Source organism: Apus apus, chromosome 2 (genome assembly GCF_020740795.1).
Source record: "Apus apus isolate bApuApu2 chromosome 2, bApuApu2.pri.cur, whole genome shotgun sequence".
In the NCBI taxonomy this organism is placed as follows: Eukaryota; Metazoa; Chordata; class Aves; order Apodiformes; family Apodidae; genus Apus; species Apus apus.
The window spans coordinates 50,561,342-50,587,182 of NC_067283.1; the positions used below are offsets into that span (position 1 = coordinate 50,561,342).

General features: G+C 40.0%; 1 protein-coding gene across 5 annotated transcripts in view; it reads right to left on the minus strand.

Annotated features, from left to right (window-relative positions):
* BMPER (BMP binding endothelial regulator) overlaps positions 1-25,841 on the minus strand; it is a 151,098-nt gene that overhangs the window by 48,605 nt on the left and 76,652 nt on the right. For all 5 annotated transcript variants that reach the window (XM_051610923.1, XM_051610922.1, XM_051610924.1 and 2 more), the window contains 6 exons: positions 23,631-23,730; positions 20,125-20,234; positions 19,334-19,474; positions 16,941-17,045; positions 11,472-11,517; positions 2,221-2,550 (listed from right to left, as the gene is read on the minus strand). In XM_051610923.1, coding sequence (XP_051466883.1) covers positions 2,221-2,550; positions 11,472-11,517; positions 16,941-17,045; positions 19,334-19,474; positions 20,125-20,234; positions 23,631-23,730 — 832 coding nt within the window. The remainder of the gene's footprint in view (positions 1-2,220; positions 2,551-11,471; positions 11,518-16,940; positions 17,046-19,333; positions 19,475-20,124; positions 20,235-23,630; positions 23,731-25,841) is intronic.

The window sequence follows — 25,841 nt, forward strand, 5'->3', positions numbered from 1 at the left end:
TACAGCTGGTGAGGAACTTAGCAACAAAACAGGTTTTCTCTGGAAAATGCCAATTCATCAGAACTGAAATGCTTCGGGGAGACATATTGGATTCAATGAAGTTCCAACACAGCACAGGCAAGGTTCCAAGCTGGTTTCCTGCCAGCTCGCCTGGTGGGCTGCCTGGAAACCTGGACTTTCAGGGTATACAACTCCAGGACAGCCCTGCCATGCAGATTGCTCTGCAGCCAGCAGCCACAAGGGTTCCTGAAGCTGTGGGTTCCCCTGTTTTATCCAGGGCTCAGCTCCCAGCTCTGCAAAAGGAAAACTAAAAGCCGTGGGAATGCTGGCTGTGCTGTAAGCACCAGATCCTGCACTTCCCAGCCCAGTTTTACTTTGAATTTTGCTTCTAGTACCGTGGGTTTGATTATATTTCATTACTTCCTCCCCCTCCTTTTTCACTCTACACTGGGAAAGCATATATATTTCTGAAAAATCCATACTGCATTCTGAAACAGAGAAAATTCTCCAGGTTTTTCCCCTCGGCACTCAGAATTTCCTGTGGAACAAAAAAAATTGTCTTTAAACCAGTTCTACTCAGCACATTCCTCCTCTCTACAGCCTCTCTGGTCTTGTCCTCTCCCAGCAAAATGGAGCCATGCAGTTCTGCTGCTTTCCAGGCCTTATGTGCTGCGGAGAGGAGGACTTGGCCCATTGTGCTACATTCAGCGAGAGAAACCTGATCCTGCTCCGTTAAGGGGAGGAATTATTTAGGCTATAATTTGCAGTGATTACACACTGCTTGGTATGTTGTCATATGCCATGTTTGCACTCCCTCTGCCAACACATGGACAAGGATGTGTGTAGTCATTTATGAGGCCTGCACCAGAGACAAATGGAATAGCAACAGGATTAGCTGTCATTCATCTTCGATTGAAAACCTTTCCTTGGGCTGTGGTTGGCTAATGAAATCCACATCGCCAGTATTCATAGCATTCAGCTGGCTGCAAAGAGAAACCCTCAAGATGCTTTTAATTAGAAGTTGTGAATAATGGTCAACTTGTGTGCATTTTACAGAGAGCCACAAAAATCTGCACTGCCACTTTGAGGAATAAGCCCAGAGCTGGGATCCACATTATGCAGACTTACATTTCCAGGGGCTATATGAACAGGTGTCTAAATTCTCAGCTCAACTGTGTATACTAGTGTCCCACTTGAAAAAAAAAAAAAAAAATCTAGATAATGAGTATGACTATGCATCACACCTGTGACCATATCACTCCATAAGAAAGACTGGTTTCACTGCTTTCACATAGCACTCAATTGAATTAACAGTAAATAGCATTCTGACTGAAACAGTACTTCACTGTGCAAGTGAAATCTCTCAGGACTACAGTAGTACCTCACACATGCTAATAAGAAGGTTTTAAACTACCCCTAGGTATTTATCTGTGCAAGCACACCATAGTTTCAGAACAGTTTATCAAAACAAATGTAAGTCCTCTGGTTTAGCATTTTGACAATCAATGTATGTTCTAGGACTCAAAAGATCTGAGGCTCTGCTATCTCCCCTCCTTGTTTCTGTAAATAAGGTACCAGATTCTCTAAAGTTTCTGATTTCCCTTTGCTTCTGTTGCTGTGAACTCTCTGTTCCTCACCGACAAGCTCTTACTCGATCACAAAACAAGACCAGCAAGACAATACTGAACAGCAACTTAGGCCTAGGTTTTCAAACCATGACCTCCATTTTACTGGGTAGTCCCAGTGAATTGTTTCCATAATTTGACAACTTACACTCATTACACCCATTAGTAATTTCTTTTTTTTTTTTTTATAATTGCTGACCTAGACATAAGGTATGTTGCTGCACCTGGGAAAAAAACTGAATGTTATGTTTAAGAACTTATGTCCTCTCTGTTCTTATCTATAAGTATCAGATTATCACCCTGCATAAGTTACTGGAAGCGAAAATCATGGCACATTCTTCTATGCAGGCAATAAATTGTCAGCTGCAGCATGAAACATAGCTTAGCAAATGTTGTGCAAAGACTTCAAACTCATAGCTGGGATCTCTGTCTGCTTGTGGGCTGCAGGGAATTTTGAAAGCCCTTTGGGTTCCTCAGATCTCTAAAGATTTATAACTACATTTATTACTGCTATCATGCTTTTTTTTTCCTGACTGCAGTTTGTGTGGCACTTGACAATTTGTTCAAGGAGAAGACACACACACAGTTGTCCTACCTGCTTTGGTTGTCACTTTCAGCAAATAACCATCCAAATCGATCTGAAATTGTGGTGTCTCGCAAGGTAGTGAGATGCGGGTCCCATTCCACTTCACTGTGAGGTGCTGCTGGAGGCTGATAGTGCTTCTGCCCAACACAAGGTCCACTGACTTTGTCCAGGAGAAAGAACGGGTCCGACGGGCATCGTTTTTTACCAGCACCTGGAAGGGCGAGGCAGAGGAGGAGCAGTCTTTCGTCAAAACGTACTGACATGTTCCCTGAAAGTTAAATGTCCGTCCATCAAAAGTGTTGTAGTGAGGGTCTCCAAACACAGTGCAAACTCCAGGCTCTGCAGGTGAGTGAGAAACAAAAGCACCGTATCAGGATGAATCAAAGTTTGAGAGAAACAGTTGCTAACTACTTAGAGAACACCACTCTTACCAAATTTGGCTGATGCCCACTAAGAATACATATTTTTTGAGAAAGAGAAGCTTCATGGCTTTAGTAGAAGTCTTCCCAAAGCAGGTGGAAACAAAAAGCCAATCAATCCTTGGGGCAGCATAGAAGATTAGGTTCCTGTAGCTAGGAACCAAAGACACATTTTCCAACCTATGCATTTGCCCCTTTCACATAATGTACCACCCGAACAGTTTAGCTTATTACATTGCCTGTGAAATTGTTCAAATTATTCCATTTCTAGAAAATACAAGCTCTAATCATTATACCAGAGCAGGCAGAGCCCTGGCCTTGCAGAGCCCACATCTCTGGAGATGTGTGATGGGAGCCTTTCCACCTAGCTTCAGCTTTCCAAACACAAAATGTCTAGTCTAAGCAATTCATCCAGTCTCCCTCTCACTGATACAGAGAAACAGACATGACTAGAAAGCCTTTCATCTCATCAGATTTAGACCTCTCTTTTCATACATGGGGAATTACTCTGTGGAGGAGCCTGTCTCTCTGCTGCCAGCTCTAGGAGCACAAACAAGTATCTAAGGCTACAGATGTTCCTCTCAGACAGTTAATTTCCCCTGGGATGAACTCCCACCCTTAAATTGTGTCATGGGAGCAAAGCCTACTCCACTAACAGAAGCAGAATTCAAAACCATCACATGCATATTTTTGAAGCTAATTTTAATGACCCCAGTTAGGCAGGGGTGGTCATTTGAGATTAAAAGCCATCAGACAACTTCAGCAGGATCTAATTCTGTCCATATTTTACATATACTCCCTAATAAATACTGTAGATTTATAAACTAGATATATCTATGTGGTTTTTTTCCCAAATTATCTGTAGAACCAGCATTTTTATTTAGTCTTACAAGCTATCATATATGTTGTCTATGCACAACTAACTCATAGCAGTCATTGTTATCACCCCACCAACAAAAAAGCCAGCAGTACGTGACAAACATGATGCAATGACTATCTGAGAGCATGGTGTCTCTACCAATCATTTGCATCATTACAAACTGAGGGAGATTTCTTATTGATGTTTGCAGCCAGATGCTGATCGGAGAAGCCACAGCTCAAAGACAGAATATTTCCACACTCATGTCAATGATGCCGAGTTACCCTGCAGTTACCCAACAATTGATTGAATTGCCTGGTAATCAAAGAGAGCAGCAAATTGATTTGCATTGCAGCCTTCTGGTATAACAATAGGTCCTAACCACATCTCATTGCTGCTGTTCCTGGAAGAAGGAGTCTCGAGGCAGGGAAATGCACAAAGCTACTGCCAGCTGGATACTCGTGGGCTGAGGCTGCTTTTGAAAGATGATGCCTGTTTTAGGGGGAGGGTTTGGTGCACTAACAATATTTGACTCAGTAATCAGAGAGCTGTGAACAGCACCAATCAAAAAAATCAAAAAAACCAAAACCCAGCGAAGAAGGGGAGAGTTGCAGGGAATATAATTTAGTCGCTGAAAGAAAATAAATTATCCAACTAACAATGGCTCGCCTAAAAAGCTAGAAAAAGACAAATTCAAACATACAAAAAAGAGACATGGGGGTTACAGAGAAGAGGCATGTCATTCCTTCAGTGGAGTACAATGCAGCTCTGACTACACAATACGCTTTTCTCGGCGGGGTTTTTCAACCTAGGCAAAGTGCTATGCTCAAGTAGTTACATGCTTCTGGTGTTTTTCTAGCTGTGGTTAAAGATCATCCAAGGATACCTACATGGAGACACAGAAAATAGGGCTGAAGGGGATCCCGGGAGACATTACCTGTTCCTTCTCCAGCTGTAATGCAGAATCATCTGTACCTACGTTCTTCCTGACAGATGTTTATCTAACCTGCTCTTAAAAAGCAGTAATAACAGCAACTCCACAGCTGCCACCAGCAACCTGTTGCAGTGCTCAGCTGTCATTACAGTAAGATCTTCCTAAAGTCCAACCTCACTGTCTTTCACCATATGGTGCAGTCCATCACTCAGCTAGCACCTGAGAGATTTGTACTTCACCCCTAACTTGCCACACTCATGCTTCTTTAACAAAGACTTGGCATTATTATGCCTCTTCACTATGCCTGGCAACTAGGGACCAGAATTTTCTATTTCTCAAGGACATCATGTTGACATCTGCATTAAAAGTAAAAATGAAAAACAGTTGATCAACACGTCTGGAAATTAGGCCTGACAGGTTTTAAGCAGAGCCTGAAAACCAAGACACTTGGTTTCCAGAGTGCTTTTAAAAGTGTGCACTTCTGTGAGTCCCATTTTCCTCACTGATACTACTGAGGATATCAATAACTGTTTTCCAAAGTCCATAAAAAGATTGATTCTCCACAAATTGGCAGGAACCATACAGTTTTTAATCACCAATGTAATTTATACCAATAGGAAAAAATATATGGAGACCATCTGACTTAACTGTTACTAAATCATATTAATATGTTTCTGATTTCCACATACACTAATATAATTATCTGCATGATGAATATTAAGATACATTTTATTACCTACTTAGATGCTATTTAACATTTTCAGGCTTTAATTTTTCTTTAAACCTACTGACAACTTTTACAAAAACAATGAAACTATCAACATAAAAAATCAGTTCAAGCATCAGTGAAGATTTCAGAGGACAGAACTGGTTTATGTCTGGATTTTCTAGAGGCCAAGAATGTGGAGATGTCATACATGTTATTACCTAACACGTCAGGAGGGGAAGGCTGGTTCTTCACCTAAGCAAATGTCTAAGAGGCAAGACATGAGAGGAACACACATAATTCTGAGATGTGCAAGTAAAATTGATAGTGGCAATGGGATCCAAAGGAAATATTTATTTTTAATTTCTAATGTGTTATGCAGAGTAATGTTGTTTTATGTTATGTTACATTGTGTCACATCATATGTCAACTTGATGCAGTGCAGTTAAAATAAAAAAGAATGTATTTTGGACTGGATAGCTGAATGTCTGATCCAATTTTGCTGTTTTCTTTAATAACCAAGAAAATGGGGGAGGGAAAATCTACCTAAAAACAGCCCGAATAATTGATTTTCTGATATCACTGTGTAAAACGTTCTTGAAAGGTTTGCTAAAATTGTGGGTTTTCAAAAAAAAAAAAAAATCCACAGCCTGCAAGACTGTGCGATAACTCAGGCACTGCCAATAAGAGGAACTGGTTGGCCTAGAAATAAACCTTAAATAGCGGGTGTAACAAGACTGCAAAAGACAGGCAACATGAAAAAATTTCTGCCATTTTTAGGTTTTGGTTTGTTGTTTATTTCCTTTTTAGAGTTTCAATCACATAATCTTTTATGGTTTGCTTCTTTTCTTTTTCCAGTCTTTCTGCCTGTCTGTTTCTTAAATCTATTGGAAGTACCAGCTCTCTAGTTAGGCTCATGCGTGACTTGCTTCTCTTTTGAGATGTAACAGATGGAGAGTGTGTTGCTGCATCACCAAAGCTACGTTCTCCAGAGCTGGCATATGAATTTTGCTAGCTTGTGCTAACAAGGTGAAGATCTTTCCCTTTTCTTCCTACAGTAAATTGTTGCCAGCTTATTGCGGATACTCCTTGTCTCTATCAGCTGTAAAAAAGCCTGAAAAGGGCAATTATATATGCTGCTTCTTCCTAAGACTCCACCAGCCTCCAGCTATTTTCAGCTTAAGGACTTTCTGAGCTAGACATGGTTTCTCTTTATTTAGTAACCTTCTATAGACTTATTTTCTGTTGATTTTCCCAGTGTCCCCTTGAACCCAAAAATGTTTTTAGCATCCACAACATCCTTGTGCAAAGTGCATGAGAAACCACTGCCTACTGCTTGTTTTGAACCTGGCATTAATGATCTTTGATGTCTTCTTTGCTCATCTGCACATGCACATGAAGGCAATACACACATTCCCTCTCTGTTCCTAAGATACACAGATTTTTCAAAGAAGGGACCCAGAGCTATGTTCAGGAGGCTGTGATTTTCAAAGTGCCATAGGCACTGAACAATAATTAAACATTATTGGGAGCTGGCTGCAAACACTCTTGGAAATCCTGCATTTAGGCTCTCAACTCAATATTCAAAACTTCTGACTTTTGTAAAAGCTTCTGGGAGATCAGCAGTTTTCACATATTTTTTTTAAGCATCTATATATAGACTCTATGCTTTTACATTTGACAACCTTAAACCACCTGTGTGATTCGTGCAGTTTGCTCAGCTCCCACCTAAGGCTCTACAGCTTCCTTGCAAACTAGTAATAATAGTATTTAGGTGCTGAAGTGAATACTATACTTTTTCCTTACATTTACAAATCATGAGACCAATTCAAACAAAATAATGACTTTCATCAGAAAAGGTAATGGGGAAGGTAACTGTGGGCAAAGAGCAACACTTTTTGAAAGCACATTTTTCTGAAAAAAAAAAGGAAAAAAAGTCAAAAAAGCAACAGCAAGGAAAGGAACATTTTAACATCCCCCAAGTTTTAATATATTCTCATAAGGAAAAAAAAAGATCATTAAATCATGACCTGTTTTTGGCCAATACAGAGGGATAGAAGTCTGAAAGACAACACGTTTCTAGTAAGTAGTATGCTGAGTAAAGATAAGAACCACTTATTGAAATATGTGGTTGCCAAAAACCACTGCCTTCCACCCAATGCCCCCACCCCCATAGACAGAATTTAGCCTTTCTAGAAAGCTGAGATATATATACTGCTTGGTGGAGGCCAGACAGACAGTCAGCACACACATCCTGACCAGCCGGAGAGCATGAGCATATTGGCTGGGCAATTAGCACACTTGTAGCTCCAGAGCAGCCACAGGATATATTGTCTCTAGCTGGGTTTATTATTTGTTGGGATATAAAGGAAATGGGACACAAATCCATAGGAAACCAGGCTCTGTTAGCTCTGGTGCTCATGGAATAGCTTGTTATATTTTTTCAGGAGATCAGAGCAGTCAATTGAAGTCCAAGATGTCCAGATGTCTGGTCACACTCTTCTGGGCTTGTAGCTAGTTAAGAGTGGCCAAGAAAAACATACTTTAAATTATAACTCAAATTAGTTTGGACACTTTCTAAGTAAGGAGAGAGAGGAAAAAATACAAGTTTACCACTTAAGGGTGTTCTGGTTGCACATCTATAATTCAAAAATATCTCAGGTTTTTAAAAATATAATGAAACTTTGAATGCAATTAGCCCATATGCTGAATTAAGCCCTAAATCAAACAGAACACATTATTAACTTTTGAAAACTAGCTACAGAACACGCATAATAGAATTTCATTAGCTTTTCTTTAAAAAATTAATAGCCATAGAGTACTTTCCTCATAACTGCTGCATAGTGCAGCTTGATATAATACACATTACAAGGTGTGGTGTCAAAAACTCCACAGGAGCCTTTATGGTCTATTTCATAAATAAAATAGCTATTCCAATTTGTCCAAATACATATTTATACAGTAGACCATCAGGGCTGAAATGACTGAGGAGATAAATCACAAACAGCATTCCAGTATGAATAAACAATTGCAGTCTTTTTGTTTATGTATTTCTCCATCGCAAGGAAATAACACAAGAAACAGGAGCGGCAGGGACCTCTATGGTCCTTCAGTCCCACTCCCTACTCTGACAGGTACCTACAATGCATAACCCCACCTTTTTTTTTATCTTTGTTGTTGTTGTTGTTTTGAAGAGTCAGTAATTTTTCCAGTATTTTTATAAAAATAAATAAAAAGGATGCTGGACCAGGTGAAAGTACCAACATTTTTCTCCTTAAGCCAAGTCCAAATGCCCTTTAGTTTGGTTTAGTTCTGTTGGTCATTTTGTCAACTAAAAAAGCGGCAGAATGATTTGTGATGAACGAAATTTTCTTCCCCAAAAGAGGCCTTTACTGCAAAATTAATCATGTGTACTGCAAGACCTAGATAACTGCATTTCACTTTGAAAAAAACTTCATCCATAAAGCCTCACAATGACTTGGGTAAGACTGTGTTAGTACTATTGATCGTGATTAAAGTATATCTTCATGGCTGCTGTAGGAAGGTTTCATAGTGCATGCTGTAATTTCAGCAAGGCCTATCAATTCTTCTTTGTCAAGAACAAAGATTTAACCTCCACTGCAAATTCCCATCTTTGTCTGGTGTTGAGAGCAGTCTGTTAATGTTATTTGAACTCAGGTTTAGTGTTTTCTTTTTTTAATATGAAAATGACCTTGGTCTAACATAGGATTACTAATTTATGGAATTGACGTCAGTGGTGATTTTTCTAAATCAAGCCCAAAAGAGTACATTTCATTACATTTTTACAGCAGCATAAACTAAACTGTTGAATTTTCCACTGGTATGACCACTGTGTTTAATTAGTGATAACTGTACGCCAGCCACAGAGCTTAAACAGCAACATGCCAAAACTAACCATAGTTAACTTCGGCAACAGTAGACAAAAGAGACTCTCTAGCCCTTTAGGAGACGAGGTACTTTTTCTTTCTGCAACAAACTGCTTTGAAAATAATCCTTTGATTATTATTTTTCAGTTTAAAGTGTATCCTTTAACAACGTGACTGGTTTTGACCCACTTCATAGAAATTGGCTGCATTTAAACTGTACTCAAAGCTCTCCTGTGTACAGTATGTTCTTGTACCTCCTATGTTGTTTTTACTTTGGAAAATTAATATCTGCTAGACCGCCAGAAATGTCTGGCGTGTTAATACGTGGAGAGAGGATCAGCATGAGTGGGTGGGTGAGAGAAAGGCCAGTGCATGTACATCTTATCTCATCCCAAACTGGCTGAATTAGTAAAGCTTCTAATTACTATCTGAGATAGTGATCATTGCTAAAACCCTTATGCCTTTTGCCTGTCTTATATTGTGATGAGATTTACAGCATTTCTGGCACAAAGATGGAATTAATTCCTTGCAAATGGCAACTGTTAAAATGTTAATGTTAAAACAGCTAGTGGCAGCCCCCACTGCTTTATGATACTGGGTATTTAAGCTCTTTGATTACATTACCTGATAAAAGTTAGGAATGACCTTTTAATAATAAAAGCTTACAATCAGCTCAGCATCAGCTCTCCTCCAAATAGTAAACAGGTCCCTAGTGAGACATCTCTCAAAAAAAAGCCCTGTCTCTTTCATATGCAACAGAGGAGTGTGCCACTGTGAGCCAGTGCAATGAGCCTCCCAGCCTCATTTACAGCCAGTGCAACTGAGAAAGGACCCTTAAGAAGAGAATGAGGGAACCAGGGCGTATATCCTGAAGGCTTCAGGGACATCAAGTCCTACCAGCACCTACAAGGAGGTTACTGGGAAGATGCAACCAGGCTCTTCACAGAGCTGCACAGCAGGAGGACAGACAATGATGGTCTGCCCTAAATTTCACGTCCTACAGTTATGATCATTGCCTTCTTATATCTTCAAGAAGTTCTGACTTTTTAGGTAACCTGGTTCCTAGATAAGTTATTTTCACTTTGAAGAAATCTAGTTTTTGCCTCCTTCTCCCATAAAACAATTTTCACATGTCATCATCCTCTGGCAGCATTTCTGAAGGAGTCACTGTACCATCTTCTTTTTAATCCCTTACAGCAGAAGTTCTCTAGTCCTTTGAGGGAATGGCTGGCCCCATTATTTTCCTCCCCCTCTCATGTTACAAAAGAACAAATGAGGAAGGTTAGATGAGACTGAAACATAAGAACAGAGGCAAGATAGAGATTGATAAATTCATGACACTTATTACATGTCATGTTTGAGAAGAGGTCTATGCAAATTTTTTCTCCCTTGAATCTCAGCTAACATTAAATCAGCTGCTGGTCAGTTGAATCCTCTTTCATTTCTTCTTCTGCTCGAAATTATTTCAAGTGCTTCTGAGGTTGTGACTTGTATTTAATTTCATTTTTATACTGGAGTCATGCAAACTGGATTTATCTTATCACAAGTTACATGTTTAAAAATAATTGAGCTGCAGAGTAGAAAAACAGGTCTTTAGCATATGGAATTTCTGCCATCTAAAAGCACCCAGAATTGAGTCGATCAGCAAAATCAATCTGATTTTAAACAAAAGAATAGGAAACACTGTCCTTAAAAACCTGTTCCTTCTTTCAGAAACCTTCCTATAAATCGTAAAACCTCATTTTAGCAGTTTGTCTCTATTTGCTAAAATACTTAAACATGTCCTGAAGGAAATATGTAATTGCATCCTGTTAACTTCACTGAAGACATCTCCCTGTTGACTTAAACAGGACACGCTTAAAGATAAGTATTTGTTTAAGTGCTTTGCTGACCAGGAGAGAACACAAGTGATATCATAAAATGATCATTCCTGAAGAAAAGAGTAAAGGGATAAAAAGTGATGGTTGAGCCAAACATCATACAGACAGAAGGATAGCTTTCTATCATACTTTCCACTGCTGCCCCAAATTGTGTCTCAGGTTTCTGCACACCTTGTTTTAACCCTCACAAATCATCTGCAAAGGTGTTGGATTATATATACACATAGCTGGGCTGATACTTACAGGTATAAAAACTCTAAAAGTTACACCTCTCTTCATTTGCTTATTTAATTACCTACACATTTTACAGGCCAGCTACATCCTTCAAAAAGCATCACCTCAGATTTGACAAAAATTGTGTCACTAGGAACAATTAAAATAAATAAATAAATAAATAAATAGGCATTTTACTTTAAATTTACAGATTTATAGGAAGCAAAAATCTGTGGACAGCAATAATCACCTGCCCTTTAGTCACCTCTATAAAGAAGACAGAAAAGCAAACATATTTCAACTATATTTATTTTATCTGAAAGAATAAAAAAGAATTTAAAGAATGTGAAGAAAGAACTTACTTTCAGTGCAAATAGGACAGCATCCTTTTCTGTTCAGGATTTTACCCTAATTGGGAGAAAGACAGGCTGATTTAATGAAAAAGTTTTTGGAGCAATGACTGTGTTATGTTGTAAGGCTGGATAAGCCTTTGAAAATAGTTCAAGTTGTGTTTGAACTCAATGCCCTGGTTACAGCTTCAAATATCAGGTGCTAAAAACAGACAGAACTATTCAAAGAGCTTCCTGGCAGTCTTATAAGAAATGAAATACTAAAAGGGTTCTCTGTTACCACTTTTCTCTTTAGAGAGAGTGTGAGAGAATTTTGAACCCATGTCCTCATAGATATGTAAAGCAGACTACTCATCGGGTTAACAAGATCACTACCTTTTCCCCCACATCTCAAAATACATACAATACATTTCCTATGCACAAAATTTTGACTGCCACATAGAAGCAATATGCTCCACCCCTGCCCCCACATTCCCCCAAATAATACATTTTTCCTACAAAGTTTATGGAAGGAAGGAGGCTTTGGTAGAGATCTAGTTTGGCCACATCTCCTTCATGGCTAAAATTCATGGTATCTCTCATCAAATCACATTACCAAGCATGGACCAGTTTCCCCAGTGAAGTAAATGAGTATGCATGCCATGGCATGCAGTGTATAAAAGCAAACAACTTAGTCTAGTCATAGTAGAATGGACAAAAGGTTTGAATATTTATTTACCACTCTGCCCAGATCAATGTTATTTATGGTTGACAAGGCTGGCTAGAAGCAGGAGGCATGCCTCTGTGTGCATACATTCACGCTCCTTTTCAGTTTTCATCGTATTAAAAGATGTTCTATCTGATTTAGCTTAAATTCCCTAAAGCTAACTGTCAAGCTAGAGGATAAGCCTGGAAAATGTCAGACTGAACAATGTGTTTTTCCAAGCAAAAACTGGCGTGGGTTATGACAGAACTCAAGGTGACATTGGAGCTCACTCGCATTCCCATACAGGGAAGGAAGAGGCATATGGAACTGTGCTGCTCCCCAGCACCAACCCTTTGCTCCAGCAGTAGTTCAACACAGAAAAAGTCCCCTTCGTGGGACCACTGCTCCTGTTTCCCACCAAGCAGGTGAGCAAGGAGCAGCCAGCAAGAGCAAGCAAATGGAGCTGTGCTATTCTGCCTACTCAACATACTCAACAGTACAGAAAAGCTTGTGAAAACAGACAAGAAATAAGTGGGAGGTCTATGTAGAGAGCAGGGAAGTGGGCACAGGCAGAAAGCCCTACTGCTGTCTGCCTTGCTTCTGCCTACAGCACCGCCAAGCTTTGACAATGTGCATGGGCAGAAATGGACTCCAAGCATCTATCGGTGGACTGGAGCGGAGGGCGCTCTGTCATGCTCATGCTTGATGTCCACAGATGGCATGAATGAGAGCCTGGGGATGAGTCAATTTAGGCTCATCATCTGCAGGGATAAAAGTTCAGTCTAGGCTTGTCTTTGAATGTGCAACTGCATGTGAACAGACTGCAGACACATCTGGACCTGACAAAAGGGAGGGATCAGGGAGGGACCAGGAGTTTCATGGGCAGTGTGGGCAATGCTTAGACATTGTGTGACTACCAGGCCCCATAACAAAGAGAGTTGCTAAGATCAAGGCTGCAACAGGGAGGCCTGCTGAGCACCTGCTAGGGCAAAAAGGAGAAAGCATTAAAACTGCACAGAAACAGGGAGCTGGGCAACAATTATTTGCATGAACAGAAGACATGGCAGCTGAATGCCACACACTGCACTGCATAGCCTTACCCTCTGTTTCAATAAAGGAGTTGAAATCATCAGCCAAGCTGGAAGTGGCAAGAATTCAAGTGAAACTGGAATCTCCAAGGCAGCCTGCTGAGGCTGGTTACTTGAGCCACCATGTTGGCCTGAGATCCTGTTTTTGTCTTGTAGAATAAGGAAACCCATTATTGCTAACATGTGCTGCAAGAGTTCGTTAGCATTGAGGGTTCCCTTAGGAGTGGGCTAAGTGATGTGATCCCATTTTTCCCTATGAATATTTATAAGCAGACCACATTTGAGTCTATTTATTTTCTGGGATTTTTCTTCTTTTTTATGAGGTTTTCAATTTTATGTCTGAGGTTTTTATTTTCTATTTTTTTTAAGGCAAGACTAATTGCGGGGGGGGGCTTGTTTGGTTGTGCAACAGCAACAGCTGTTGTTTTTTTGTGCCTCATTTGGCACTAGAGTAAAAACAGCAACTTTTTGTTTGTAATAATAACAGATGTGTATAACATTAAATGCAGTCTGTGCTAGAGATGGGAGAACGTGTTCTGAATAAATTTTCAACTCACTTGAAGTTCACGGGTTCAAAATTTACCCACAGAATCAGACTCTGCAAATGTCTTCACATGCCGTGAATTTAATTCTACTAACTTTTGCACACCCTTGGTGCTCAGAAAGGCTGTGTGCTGTAAAATTTACCAGCCTCTCCTCTAGCAGTGCAAAAAGAGAGATGTCCATGACCACTGACCATTGCCACAGGCTTACATTTTTAGTGGGGAATGGAAAGGCACAAGGAGGGGAGGCAAGGTGGAAAATGGTAAGGACGGGTAATCAGAAAGGAGATGGCACAGGGCAAAAAAGAGGCTGGTAGAGGGCTAGGGCAAGTGAATAGCAAATTAGGTAAGAAAAGGTCTAAAGGATCTCTGAAGCTCAGTCTTGCCAAGGATTGAGATTACTTCCTTTTGATTAAGTATTTAAGCATGTGTTTAAGTTTAAGCACACATGGAGGGCCTACTAACTTCAGCAGGACTGAACACATGCTTAATAGGTTTGTTGGATGGGAGCCAGCACGTACCGCACCTTGCAGGCTGACACACCAGGTAACTGAAAATATCTACATGGAGTCATAGGCCAGAAAGTAAGAAACAGAAACCACAAGCCACAGGGCTCACCAGAAGCCCAAGGAGGACCGTTTTACTATAAATATGACAGGAGGGATTGAATTTGTGAGACGTATTGCCTCTGCTGCAGATGAAAAGAAGCTAAGAAAGACACTTCCTGTAATTACTGATACAGGATCAAATACAATTCCAAAAAGAAAAGAACAAAAGGAACAGAAGAATGTGCCTAGCTCTGTGAAGAAAATAAAAGAAATGGCAGAAACAGTCTTTGAAAATATGTCAGTCTGCCACCAACTCATTGAATAATACAAATGGTTGCATGGTATTGGAAATTTCTGCAGAAAACCATCCTTTCAAGAAATAATTAGCCAAAATCTATGTTGATACATTAAAACCCTGAAGAACATCATGCAAAGAGTATTAAGACTGTATGGTAAAGTATTTAAGCTAAGGAATAATATTGTAAGTTCCTTGTGAGTCTTCAATCTTTTCACTCTCAGTTGTGTGTACCACAAAACAGTTTTAATGACATAACTTTATGTGGCCTGACACCCTAAGGGACACTAAACAGTATTTTATTCCACAGCAGTCTTCAATAGTCAGTAGAGACTGCTTACTGCCAGAAATGTTGTGAAGAGAGAAAAGAAATGGAGTTCACAACCGTACAGTTTGCAGGGATGGCAGCATAACTCCGTGCATGATATCCAGACTTTCAGTATCACAATCACTAATATATCTTTATCTTGAATAATGTGGTACATTTAATTAATGTTTACAGATTTGTGGCAGAATATCTCACCAAAGACAGTGGAGCATAGATGAAAAGTAATAGATTTAAATCCATTAGAATACACTACTCGCTTTAAAATTACTTGGTACCCACTTGGAGAAGGAAAATAAATCTCACTCTAGAGTTTACATTCTTTTTCCTACTTGTCCTTCCAAGATAGTTTGGAAGAGCAGAAAGGTAATGTGTACCTGTGGAGGAGTGTGTGCAGCTTGCATTTTAAGGCAGGAAGCAGGCTGACTGATTAGATACTTAAGGGGATGGTGCTGCAGGGTAGCAAAGCTGGGCTTTTCAGCCCTAAGGAACTGGACCTTGCCTGAGGACCCAACTCAGAGGCCTAGGGCAGTTTAGGACTTCACACTAACCTTGGAGCAGATTATGTAGCAGTGCTGAACAAGTTTGTCAGTCAGTTAGTTAGGCTGCTGCAGGACTGCAGATGGTGAATTTGTACCCATCACAGTTTTTATTTTAGAAGACACTTCAACTGATCATCTCAATGCGCAAATATACACAAGTACTGCTGAAGTGGTGTATTTCACTTAAGATCTATATTAAGCCATATTAGTTATTTTATCTCAGAAGCATCTTAAATGTTTGAAATGCATCAGCACAGGGAAAATATAAATGAGATGCAGTGTGTGTTTGGTCCTCTGCCAACAAATAATTTGAAGAGACCTGAAGGGTCCAAGCTCTTACCTCCTGTTTATAGTGTGAATGGCCTGAAGGGAGCAAACCTGATTGCCATGAGCCACGTCAGGTTTCCAGAAGAACTGCTGCAGCTGTTCACACTTGTGAAGATGTATGCAGCAACTAATGTGAGGCACATTAAATAGGAGAACTGCCCTCTGCAATGAGTGCCAGAGTGACAGGAAAAGGATGTCCCCTCTTCTGAGAATGCAAGCATTGCTCTTGCAGCCCACTATCAGAGCAGAACATGGAGCGCTGAGGTACAGGCTCTCTATTCTACCACTGCTTCTGGCTGTCAAAAGTTCACACGTATAAAATTTTACTAACTAGAGTTTGTCATTTAAAATTTCATACCTAGGTGTCTGTGACTCATATTTTCCCCACTGGATTCCAGGATGGAGAAGGAAACACTGAGAAGGTGTAATGGTAACGACTTGGCTCTCTCTTTTGCAGTTCTGTTCAAAGATCTGCCCCTATGTGAGGTGGTATTTAGAGCTCCCTCTCCTGAATGTTTGAGCCATTAAAACAATTTGTCAGTGACAGAAATCCAAGAAAGAAAGGCTGACCTCGCTCAAGGTTTCAAGTAACACTAATTTTTTAAGCAATTAAGTAAAGTTACAATTATACCACTCTCTGGGTTCACTTCAGACTTTTAAATAAAAATACTCAGGCTGCCATCTTAGAGAAAGTGGTGTGGCTTGGTTGAAATAATTTACTTTGCTTTGTCTAATCTACATTTTCAACCAGGTATTAAGCCACATACGCACTGAGAAATGCAAATACAACAACCTTTCCTTAACAATATGCATAGTCTTGAAATATTAACACAGTCATCGCACCACTCTGTAAAGCTAATAAATATATGTTCCAGTGCAGATACTTGGGACACAGGAAGTTAAAGGGAGGAGGAGAAAAGGAGCAGAGTCTTCAGAGGAAGGGCAGAGGTGGGAAGCCCATATTCAGGATAGCAGTAGCACACCTGGGGAATGACAGCCTAAATTAACATTCCATAGGATCCCTTCTTTCCAATGACATACATGCTTTATTGCCATGCCCACACTTCCAAGAAAAAGATAATGGTAGACAAAAAAAGAGAAGAAAGCTATGTTCTTTTTAAAAACTCACATGAGGACAGCTGCTGACTGGAATGCACTGTTTCTTGCGACACTCTGTCTTGCCTTTCACACAAGCACAGATGGTGCAGTTCACAGAAGACCACATCTCTCCATCCTGCAAGAGGGAACATGATACTGTATCAGCTGGGGTGGCAACAGGAAGCTATTTTAGCAATGTATCATTGCACAAGAAAGGATGACTTTCCCTGTTGGCATTGTGTCATTGTTTAGTCTAAATTATTTTAAGGTGTCTGTCCATGGCCACTCAGATTAAAAAAAAAAAAAAAAACCACCACAAAAAAAGATCAAATTCAGCAGGGTTTTCTTTCCTTTGGCCCTCCAGATCAGAAATATATTTTTCCAAGGCTAACCAAATCACATTTGCATTTTTCATTAGTGCCTTAATTATTTGCATTGTTTTCTCTCCAGCATGTGTCTGAGATGTGATCACACCTACCATAGATTTTAATTTAAGCTCACATCATTAGAAAAACCTGATTCATCGGGTTGAATGACATCTTTAAGTTGTTGCACGTGAAAGTATTTGATTAAGATGTCAGCATATAGTGAATTTATTCCCAGACGAAGCATCATTTTGGGTTAGGGCAGGAATGGTCGAATAATGAATGATAATTTAGATTATTTACAGCACTTTCACAGATACCTGATCTGCTCAACATCTGAAAATGTTTAAAAGAGATACAGAGCTGAACTTCTCAAATGTAGAGCAGGTAAGACAGTCTATGTACGGCTCTTAAAGTATTAGGTGCAGAGCAAAATATGCCTCATGGACTTCTCCCCACTTACTTAGGAAGGATCACTTGTGGAACTGCCCTGCTTCCTTTTTACATAGCGTTATATTTGCCAAGTGTGATTCCTAAAACATTCTGTCTCACCCACTTACAGTCTTTTGCTAGCCCGTTTAGAGCCAAAATGGGCATGTTTTCAGCTCACAGGGCTGCTGTGAAGGAAGGGTGAGGATAGACCTGACAGAAACAGGCGCTAAACCAGACAGCTGCAAACAATTACATGCCCACCTCAATGTGATGTTCTGACCAGAGAGAAAAACAGACTAAATCTGAAATGCCAAGAAGCATTCCTTATTTCACACAGCATGCTTGGTCAAAAGCTGTTTCTCCTTCAACTCTTGTTTCCAGGCCATGTTATAATTGCCTGGTGTTCCTGAAGCAGCACATGTTCTCGTGGGCCTCTGAGAAGACACTCTCTAAGTGTCTTCTAAGGTACCAGAATATATCACAGCTGGCTGCATGTTTCTACCCTGATTTTTTGTCTCAAAGCAGTATTTGCACATTTGCTGTGCCCATTCCACCTGGTTTGGACCATTAACTTCAACAGAGCAACGCTGGATTTACCTTTTTGCACACAAGGCCAGAAGTGGGAGTACTGTCTCATTATTTTTTCTTACTCCATATAATACTTAGTAATATAATAAAATCTTCACAAGAAGCAGAATATTTTAGTTGGGTGCCTAAGAAGCAGGGATTTGTTCCTGAAGCACAATAGCACCAGTGTGAAAGTGCCAATCAGATGGAGTATAGTCTCAGCATACAGTAGGTTCACATGTAATTTCCAGAATAAACACTTCAGCTATGTACACAAAAGATGGAATAAATGGGAAGCAATTCTGGCTGAGCAAACCAAATATTCACAAAGGATTTAACATTTGATCTAATTCAAGGGTCTCTTAATTCACAGATGGTCCATGAGGTGACAGAATCTTTTTCTGACATGGTGTCATAAAAGCTGCACCACTTGGAAAAACAAACAGGGTCTCGGCAATAGCTGAAGCCTTCTACTGGGAATCCCTTGCGATCTGAAAAACTGGGTGAGAGTGCAGTAGGCAACAGTTATTACAAGGCTATCCCAATATAGGATGTCAGAGGTGCTGTCCTTAGCAGAGACGTGAAATGTAGTAAATCAAGATGAGTAACTTTCAGCCAAGATGAACTTCACAAAGCTCCTGTTGGCTCAGCTGGGGAAGAGACTCTCTGGCTCAGCAGATACAGCTCACATACCACTCAAAATATTTTCTCCATGAATATCAGTGTTTGTTTGGGAAAGTAGAGAATTACTATCTCTTACTAAAAATGCATTACTTGCCACGAAACAGTAGCTTGAATCCCTGCGTACGGAGAGGGAGACAACATGTCTCATCAAGGAGGAACTAAACTTTGTCTGCTGTGTAACAACAGTTTACAAAACTTCGGGAAAAAAAATAGCAGATGGCAAATTTTGCAAAGGTTTGCCTCTGAATTGTTCCATCATCAATCAGGATGGTGAGGGTTCTGCTAAAAAACAAGTCACAATATTAATCTACAGTAGACTCACACTGTTTCAGATGTTACAATGGTGTCTATTCTTGAGCCACACCTGAAACTTTACCTGGAACATCTTATTGCCAAATTTGCACACTTTCACTTCCTCAGCAGGGATATATGAGACACACTCCTTGCAGCAGTGGTCTTTGTTTTTATTGCATTCACCAGGAAGAAAGCACCTCTTCTTACATACCACTGTTGAATCCTAGGTAAAAGGGTAAAAGGAAATCATATAATCACCAAGATGTTTGTGCTCCTGTGTGTACTTACCATAACATTTCTGCTTGCTTACTCATTGCATCCACCCATGCTACAGTCCAACTACTTTGACCAGGTCAGCTCAGAGAAGATAAAAATTCACTGGATCAAGGGAGGCTTTCATCATCTGTGAAGCTAAAGCCCAGCTTGTACTTCTGTTGGACTGTAAAATCTTACTGATTTGGTGACAACTGCATTGTTTTTGCCTAGGTGCAGAAGTGCAAGTGGTCACAGTCATGTTAGATGAACCAAAACCAAATCACTGCTTTTCAACAGAGATGTGGTAATTCACCATTTTGAAACTTCTCTTCCACTTGTTTGTAATGCACTAAGCTTGTCATACAAGTTTAAAGGGGATCACATAAGCTGAGTAATTTCATTTTGCACCACACAGTCAGGCATCATGTCTCAGCTGAGGCAATCAACCACTTTTTAAACTTTTCTAGCACAACTGCAGGTGTTCTTCAGATCAGATTCTCGTGGACCACACAAGATGCCAAAGAAGAACAGTGTCAGGGCTTACAGTTTCACAGCTCTCCAAATTACTGCCAAGCCAGACAACCAGCAGCACACAATACCAAAGCACTGTGGACTTACCTTGCATGTACACGTTGTGCAGTTGTCATAAATAAACGAGGACCCATTATCGTGCACGTTGCTGTGAAAGAGGCAGCTTCCAAATGGGAGGTCAAACACTTTCCTCTGTCCTGAATATAAATAAGCAGTAATAGAAACAGAATGTGGTTGAAAAGATGCCATATTGTCAACAAAAATAGTAGGGCTTATTGTCACTAGACCAAATTCATGTGCAATGTGTCATTTGCTATGTGTTTCCATTTTGGTGTGAAAAAAATATGTACTTTTAACAGTTCACTGTTCTTCTAGCACACATTCATCTGTACAAATTCTACCGTGAGAGGGAATATAAATATGATTTATGGCATGTTTATATTGGAAAAAATCTTTCTTCTCCTACTCATAATAAAGTGCACAGTACAGCTAAAGGAATAAAAAGTAAGCACCGCAAACTCTTAGGGTAGGTACACTTAAACTAGTTTAAACAGCCTTCAACTTCGTGCAATAACTTATCAAATAAAGCAGTCTTAACTGATTTTAGCATATCTACCTCAGGGGTTCACACCAACAAAACTAAATAAACTCAGTGACACTAATGCAAAAAAAAACAACATAGGTGTTGTCCAGTCTCATTAAGATAGCTTGGTGTACCATGTCCACACACAGTTGAAAGAAATACTTTTATTTGCACCAGTGATGACCAGAATGAGGGTGATACAAAATATTTAGTTTCCATAACCCAGAAAATATTGGGGTTTCAGGAGGGTGAGGCAAGGTTTAAAGCACTATACAGGGAAGGCAGCATCACTATCAAAACCTTCCTGGTGTCCTGCTAAACTGCAGGCTCATTCAGATCCAAGTTGCAACACACTCTGGGGTTCTGCAAACTTCTCTTATTCTTTATTTTCTTTTCTAGTAGGTTATTTTAAACAACTGAACATTATGATATATAAACATGAGCTGTTTACAAAAACACTATACTTATCTTCCTTGTTTCGAATACCTTCTCCTGTGCACTTTGGTGGCAGCCAACTAATAAGTTCTTTTATGAGTGGCTGCCAGACTCCCAGCTTATCATTTCTGAGGTCTGATGTTAAATAGGCATCGATTCCGAGGTAGGGAATGGCAACTATAAGTACATACAAGAAGTCACTAAGTAGTAGGCCAATACTTCAGCTCTTACATCACCAGGTCCTGACACACTGTAATTCCTTCCCTTCTCAAAAATTCTTCATCACTACAAAACAGCTTAAAAGAAAAAGTTTCCATTTTTCCTCTGAGATATAAGCATATAAAATAATAAGTACACGGCAAAATCCACTGGATTAGCCTTGAGTTTTTACAAATCTGATGTCAAAATAACTATTAAACACAAGTTAAGATATAATTGCTATTGTTTCATTAGACACAATCTGAACATCTCACCCTTGCAAATTAGCTACCTCAGACTAACCTGTGCTTGCATAACCAGCCTTCCTTTTACTGGATGTGCATCTTTCTGAAAAGGCGTAATTTTTCTTGCAGGACTGACATATGAAATCAGTTGTGGATGCTCAGTAGCCCTAAAAGGAATTGCTCTACAACCATGAACCACTTACGGGCAAAGCCTAGTCATAGTCCTGCCTGTAACAACACTTCTACTCCTCTATGTGGGGCCAGGACTTCAACTGCATAACTTATGTCAACAAGTGAACAAAAGTCCGGTTCTCTCTCACACCCTCTTGCCATGCCTTGCAAACCACCCATCACAATTCAGGGTGGCCAACTCAGTTCAAATAGTTGGTAAAAAACCACTAACAAAGGAGTCACCACTTTAAAAGATGTGGTGGTGAAGATATTGGCTTAATGGTTGCCTTTCCTGGCTCATAACCACTAGTTAAACTAATAATTCAAATCCCAGTAGAGTCCACAACATTCTTCTAAGCTATATACGCTGAGTATCAGGAATTCAGTTGCAGGGAGGTCCTCCACATGATACTTTAAAAACCATGCCTCAGCATCTCTGTAAAATGTTTCTTCTTCCTGACCGCCTTGCAGTGTGCTACACACCACTTGGCTCTGTGTCCACTCCAGAAATGTCAGCACTTACCTGTTAATAGATATTGTCTATTCACAGGTATATGACATGCTTTAGAGTGAAGACCACATAAAATGAAACCCACTCTTTTTACTGAACTAATTTACAGACATTTCTGAGAGAAAAAAAAAAGAGACTGCAGAAAAATCCTCAAAAATTAAAGCTGGGTTTTTGAATGCCTAGATCAAGGAGAGGAAGGTTCAGCTGGAAAAACCATGGGCTGAAGAAAACAAGGGGAGTTTACAGAAGGAAAGGAAAAATGTCCTCAGCCAAAACAGAAGCTCAGGATTTTACTTTTCTCCTCTCCATTTCATTCCTCTGTATTACTCTCTTATGCTGCAGATAAATGTTCCAGGCAGATACTTATTTGTAGCAGTTCTCAATTAGGAAACAGATAACGAAATAGATAGATAGATAGACAGATAGATAGATAGATAGATAGATAGATAGATAGATAGATAGATAGATAGATAGATTCAGGTTTGTTTCAAGCAGTCAAAAATGTTAAGCATTATAAGAAGCTAGAACTCCCTGTGGCTCATTGCCTCCAAGGCCAGACCTCTCTGTACTTCTAAACTAGCCCTGGAAACAGACTTTGGATAGTAGCTAAGATATGGTTACAATGACAAAAAGTTCCTGTTGAAAAATGGGGTGTTACCGACTTTGAATATTTTTCAAACCTAGGTACAACCTCATGGACCAAATTAAACCTAATGTACTTGGTAGGATTTAAGTGCTCCTTGTTTATAAAATAGAGGGACACATGCTGAGGAATATTAACCTGTGGGATCTGTGGACATAGTACGAGCAAAATAAGGACTTCCAAAAGTCACTGCCTTCCTTGGCACGACTTGGAAGAACTAGCCCTTCTCAGAGGCCTCTGTCTTACTCCTTTAAAATGTATTGGACAGATGTTATAAAAAATATTCCTGGCTGAAACTGTGATTCCACCTTAAGAAGGCAATCATAAGGCAGATTCCTGGGTCCCTGACCTCTCTGACAACAGCTTCTAAGAATGCAATTTCAGTCCAGAAGTTTCCTCTAACCTGCATTTCCTCAAAACCAAGAATGTAAATGCACACTTGAATAAAAATAGGAGAGGGTGAGGCCTTTTTCTTGTGGCAAATTCCAAAGAAACACTTCCTACCACCTCAACCTCCTTTGTAAAACATGTAATGAAGGTGGGAAACATCTCTATATTTGTGTCTCTAAGCAAGCCAACTGGTCTATGCTCAAATGCTCTTCTGCAGCTGCTTGCTTAGTACCACCCACCATGACCCTACACACTGACCCTATGTGTTTAAACCTATAGATTGTAAACACCACTGAGAATACTGTGTCTTTCACTTCCAAGAATTTACCAGTATTGAGAAATACTGCTATAAAAGATGCTACACAGAAACATGTCGTATTAATTACAGAATTTTGAGGGGGGAAAAAAACCACTCACCTAAGCATTTGGGGCAACACTGTCCAGCAGGAATGTGGCTGAGGTGCTGGGGACATGAGAGAATGGGACAGACTTCTTGGATGCACTGTGTTCTGCCACCCTGAAGGAAAATAGGCTCAGTTAGAAAAACAATTAAAGCCATATGTCAAGTAGATGTGTATGCACCCACACAGACTGGTAATAAGTTTCAAAAATCCTTAGCAAAAGCAGCATTTGCCAACAGAAATTTCTGCTTGCATCAGGCATATGAGGAACATATACAACTGTCCTTCAACACTTTCTATATTGCTTGCAGGGACCTTGGGTTATTCATACTTTTTTCATTCTCTCAAGCAATGAGTGTAATAGCTGAAGAAACAGCATCTTTCTATCATATTTTTTGGTGTGGATATGAGAAAACCAGGGAGAATAAAATCATTATCCGTGAACCTTTCCGGATGCTCAAAAAAGTTATTGAGCAATTTTTTACATTATTCTTCACCTCCTGTGCTGTGCCCTTCTATGCTTGGTGGGGCAGGGATGAAGTGCTGAAGCAAGATGAGAGCAGGTGTTCTTCCACTATGCCCATGACCTCAGATATCAAATCAGCCAAAATCACTTAAGAAAGCACATTCTTCTTAGCCTCCAAGTCTTAACTATGCAAACCCAGGTCTGCTTCCTTCAGAGGACTGAAAATCAAGAGGGTACATGAATTTCTGGGAATGAATGTGGCAAAAAAAGAGAAAAATTTAAGTCATCTGGACTGGCTATATCCTGCTGTATCAACGAATAGCAGGAACAGAGAGAGGCAAAAAGCACAGCAAAGCCAGAAGCACAGAATATACATCTAAGATAAAGTCAGCTGAAATAAATATTATTATTTTTTTTCATTCTGTGCTGTTGCCTGATGACTTAACCATGCTTATAGAATACTGCATTTAGCTCTGGACCCTCTGCCAACATGTACTACATACACTCGTAAGAAGTCCAGGATGTAAAACTTTAAAAATCAGTTGACCTTTGTCTTAGCAAGAAAAGTTGACCCTTTTCATTTGACTGCCTTGCCTTATTTGTCACCCAGGGCTGCAGGCTCATCCCAACAATAAGCTTTGTGTTTCTGGATGCTGTGATGGAAGACTTATGAACAGCCTCCTCCCACCTACACACTGGATGCCTCTCAGGGTTCCCTGGGGAAAGATGGAAAAAGCTGTTCATTTTGAAGAGCTCTGTACCTGAAATGATGGTATGCCATTCCGCTCCTAATGGCCTTAGTGAATCATGTAGAAGCTTTTACATACAGGCAGACCCACACATACCTTATTTTACAGAAAATAACATACTGACTGTACCCTCATTCTGTAATAAGTTTTCAGGCACTGAAGTCTACCTGTCCCGTGGGGCTACCAAAGCATCCTGAATGCACATGGCTAAGGACCGCTCGTAATTCTTTCACTGCGGCATGCAAGAACACAGAGTTTATTGTAGACTGAAATGTCTGCTCTAAATTAAGGGTCAGACCAGAAACTTGACAAAACAAAATCAATTCTTCACTGATGTTCCTTGTGATGCTCAGGGAATAGCTCTGTGAGAAGAGACACAGGTGCAGAATGAGAGAAAATACCAAAGAAGGGCTCTGTCAAGCAAGTCCCATCATTCAGCCCAGCGAAAACAGCTAAGAGAGACCAAGTTCAAACTTCAGTGACAATTCAGCAAATGGGAAAGTAGGACATAGAGATTTCAGCTGTGCTGGTGACACGATACAGTGATACATCCATGGAAGATACAGCAATGCCCCATCACATGATAAGCACAGATCTTTTCTTGCTACTTTGCTTCTGTATTTAATACTCACACATCCTACAGCTCTGTGGAACTGCTCTGGAGTCTTGCTTGTCTAACAGATTGAATCAAAGCTCAGGCTTAGCACATTATTGAGCCATTGGCTTTGCAACCTGTCATATAGGTTGTTGGGTTTTTTTAATACAAAATGCTATAGATAATAAGAAATACCTCTTTGTTTCAGCTTTTTGTTTATAGCTCCTTTTTTACCTTTTGTACTGCCCCCTCCACTGTGGAAAACTGTCAAGCTACATCTCTCTCTTTAGTCCATTGCCACTCAATGCTGCTTTTTAACACAAAACTTTTTTTCTAACTTGCTGCTGACCCAGATAGGCTCTTTCAGGCTTGAATATCATGCTAGGGTACAAGTTTGAAAACAGTCCGAAACAAATC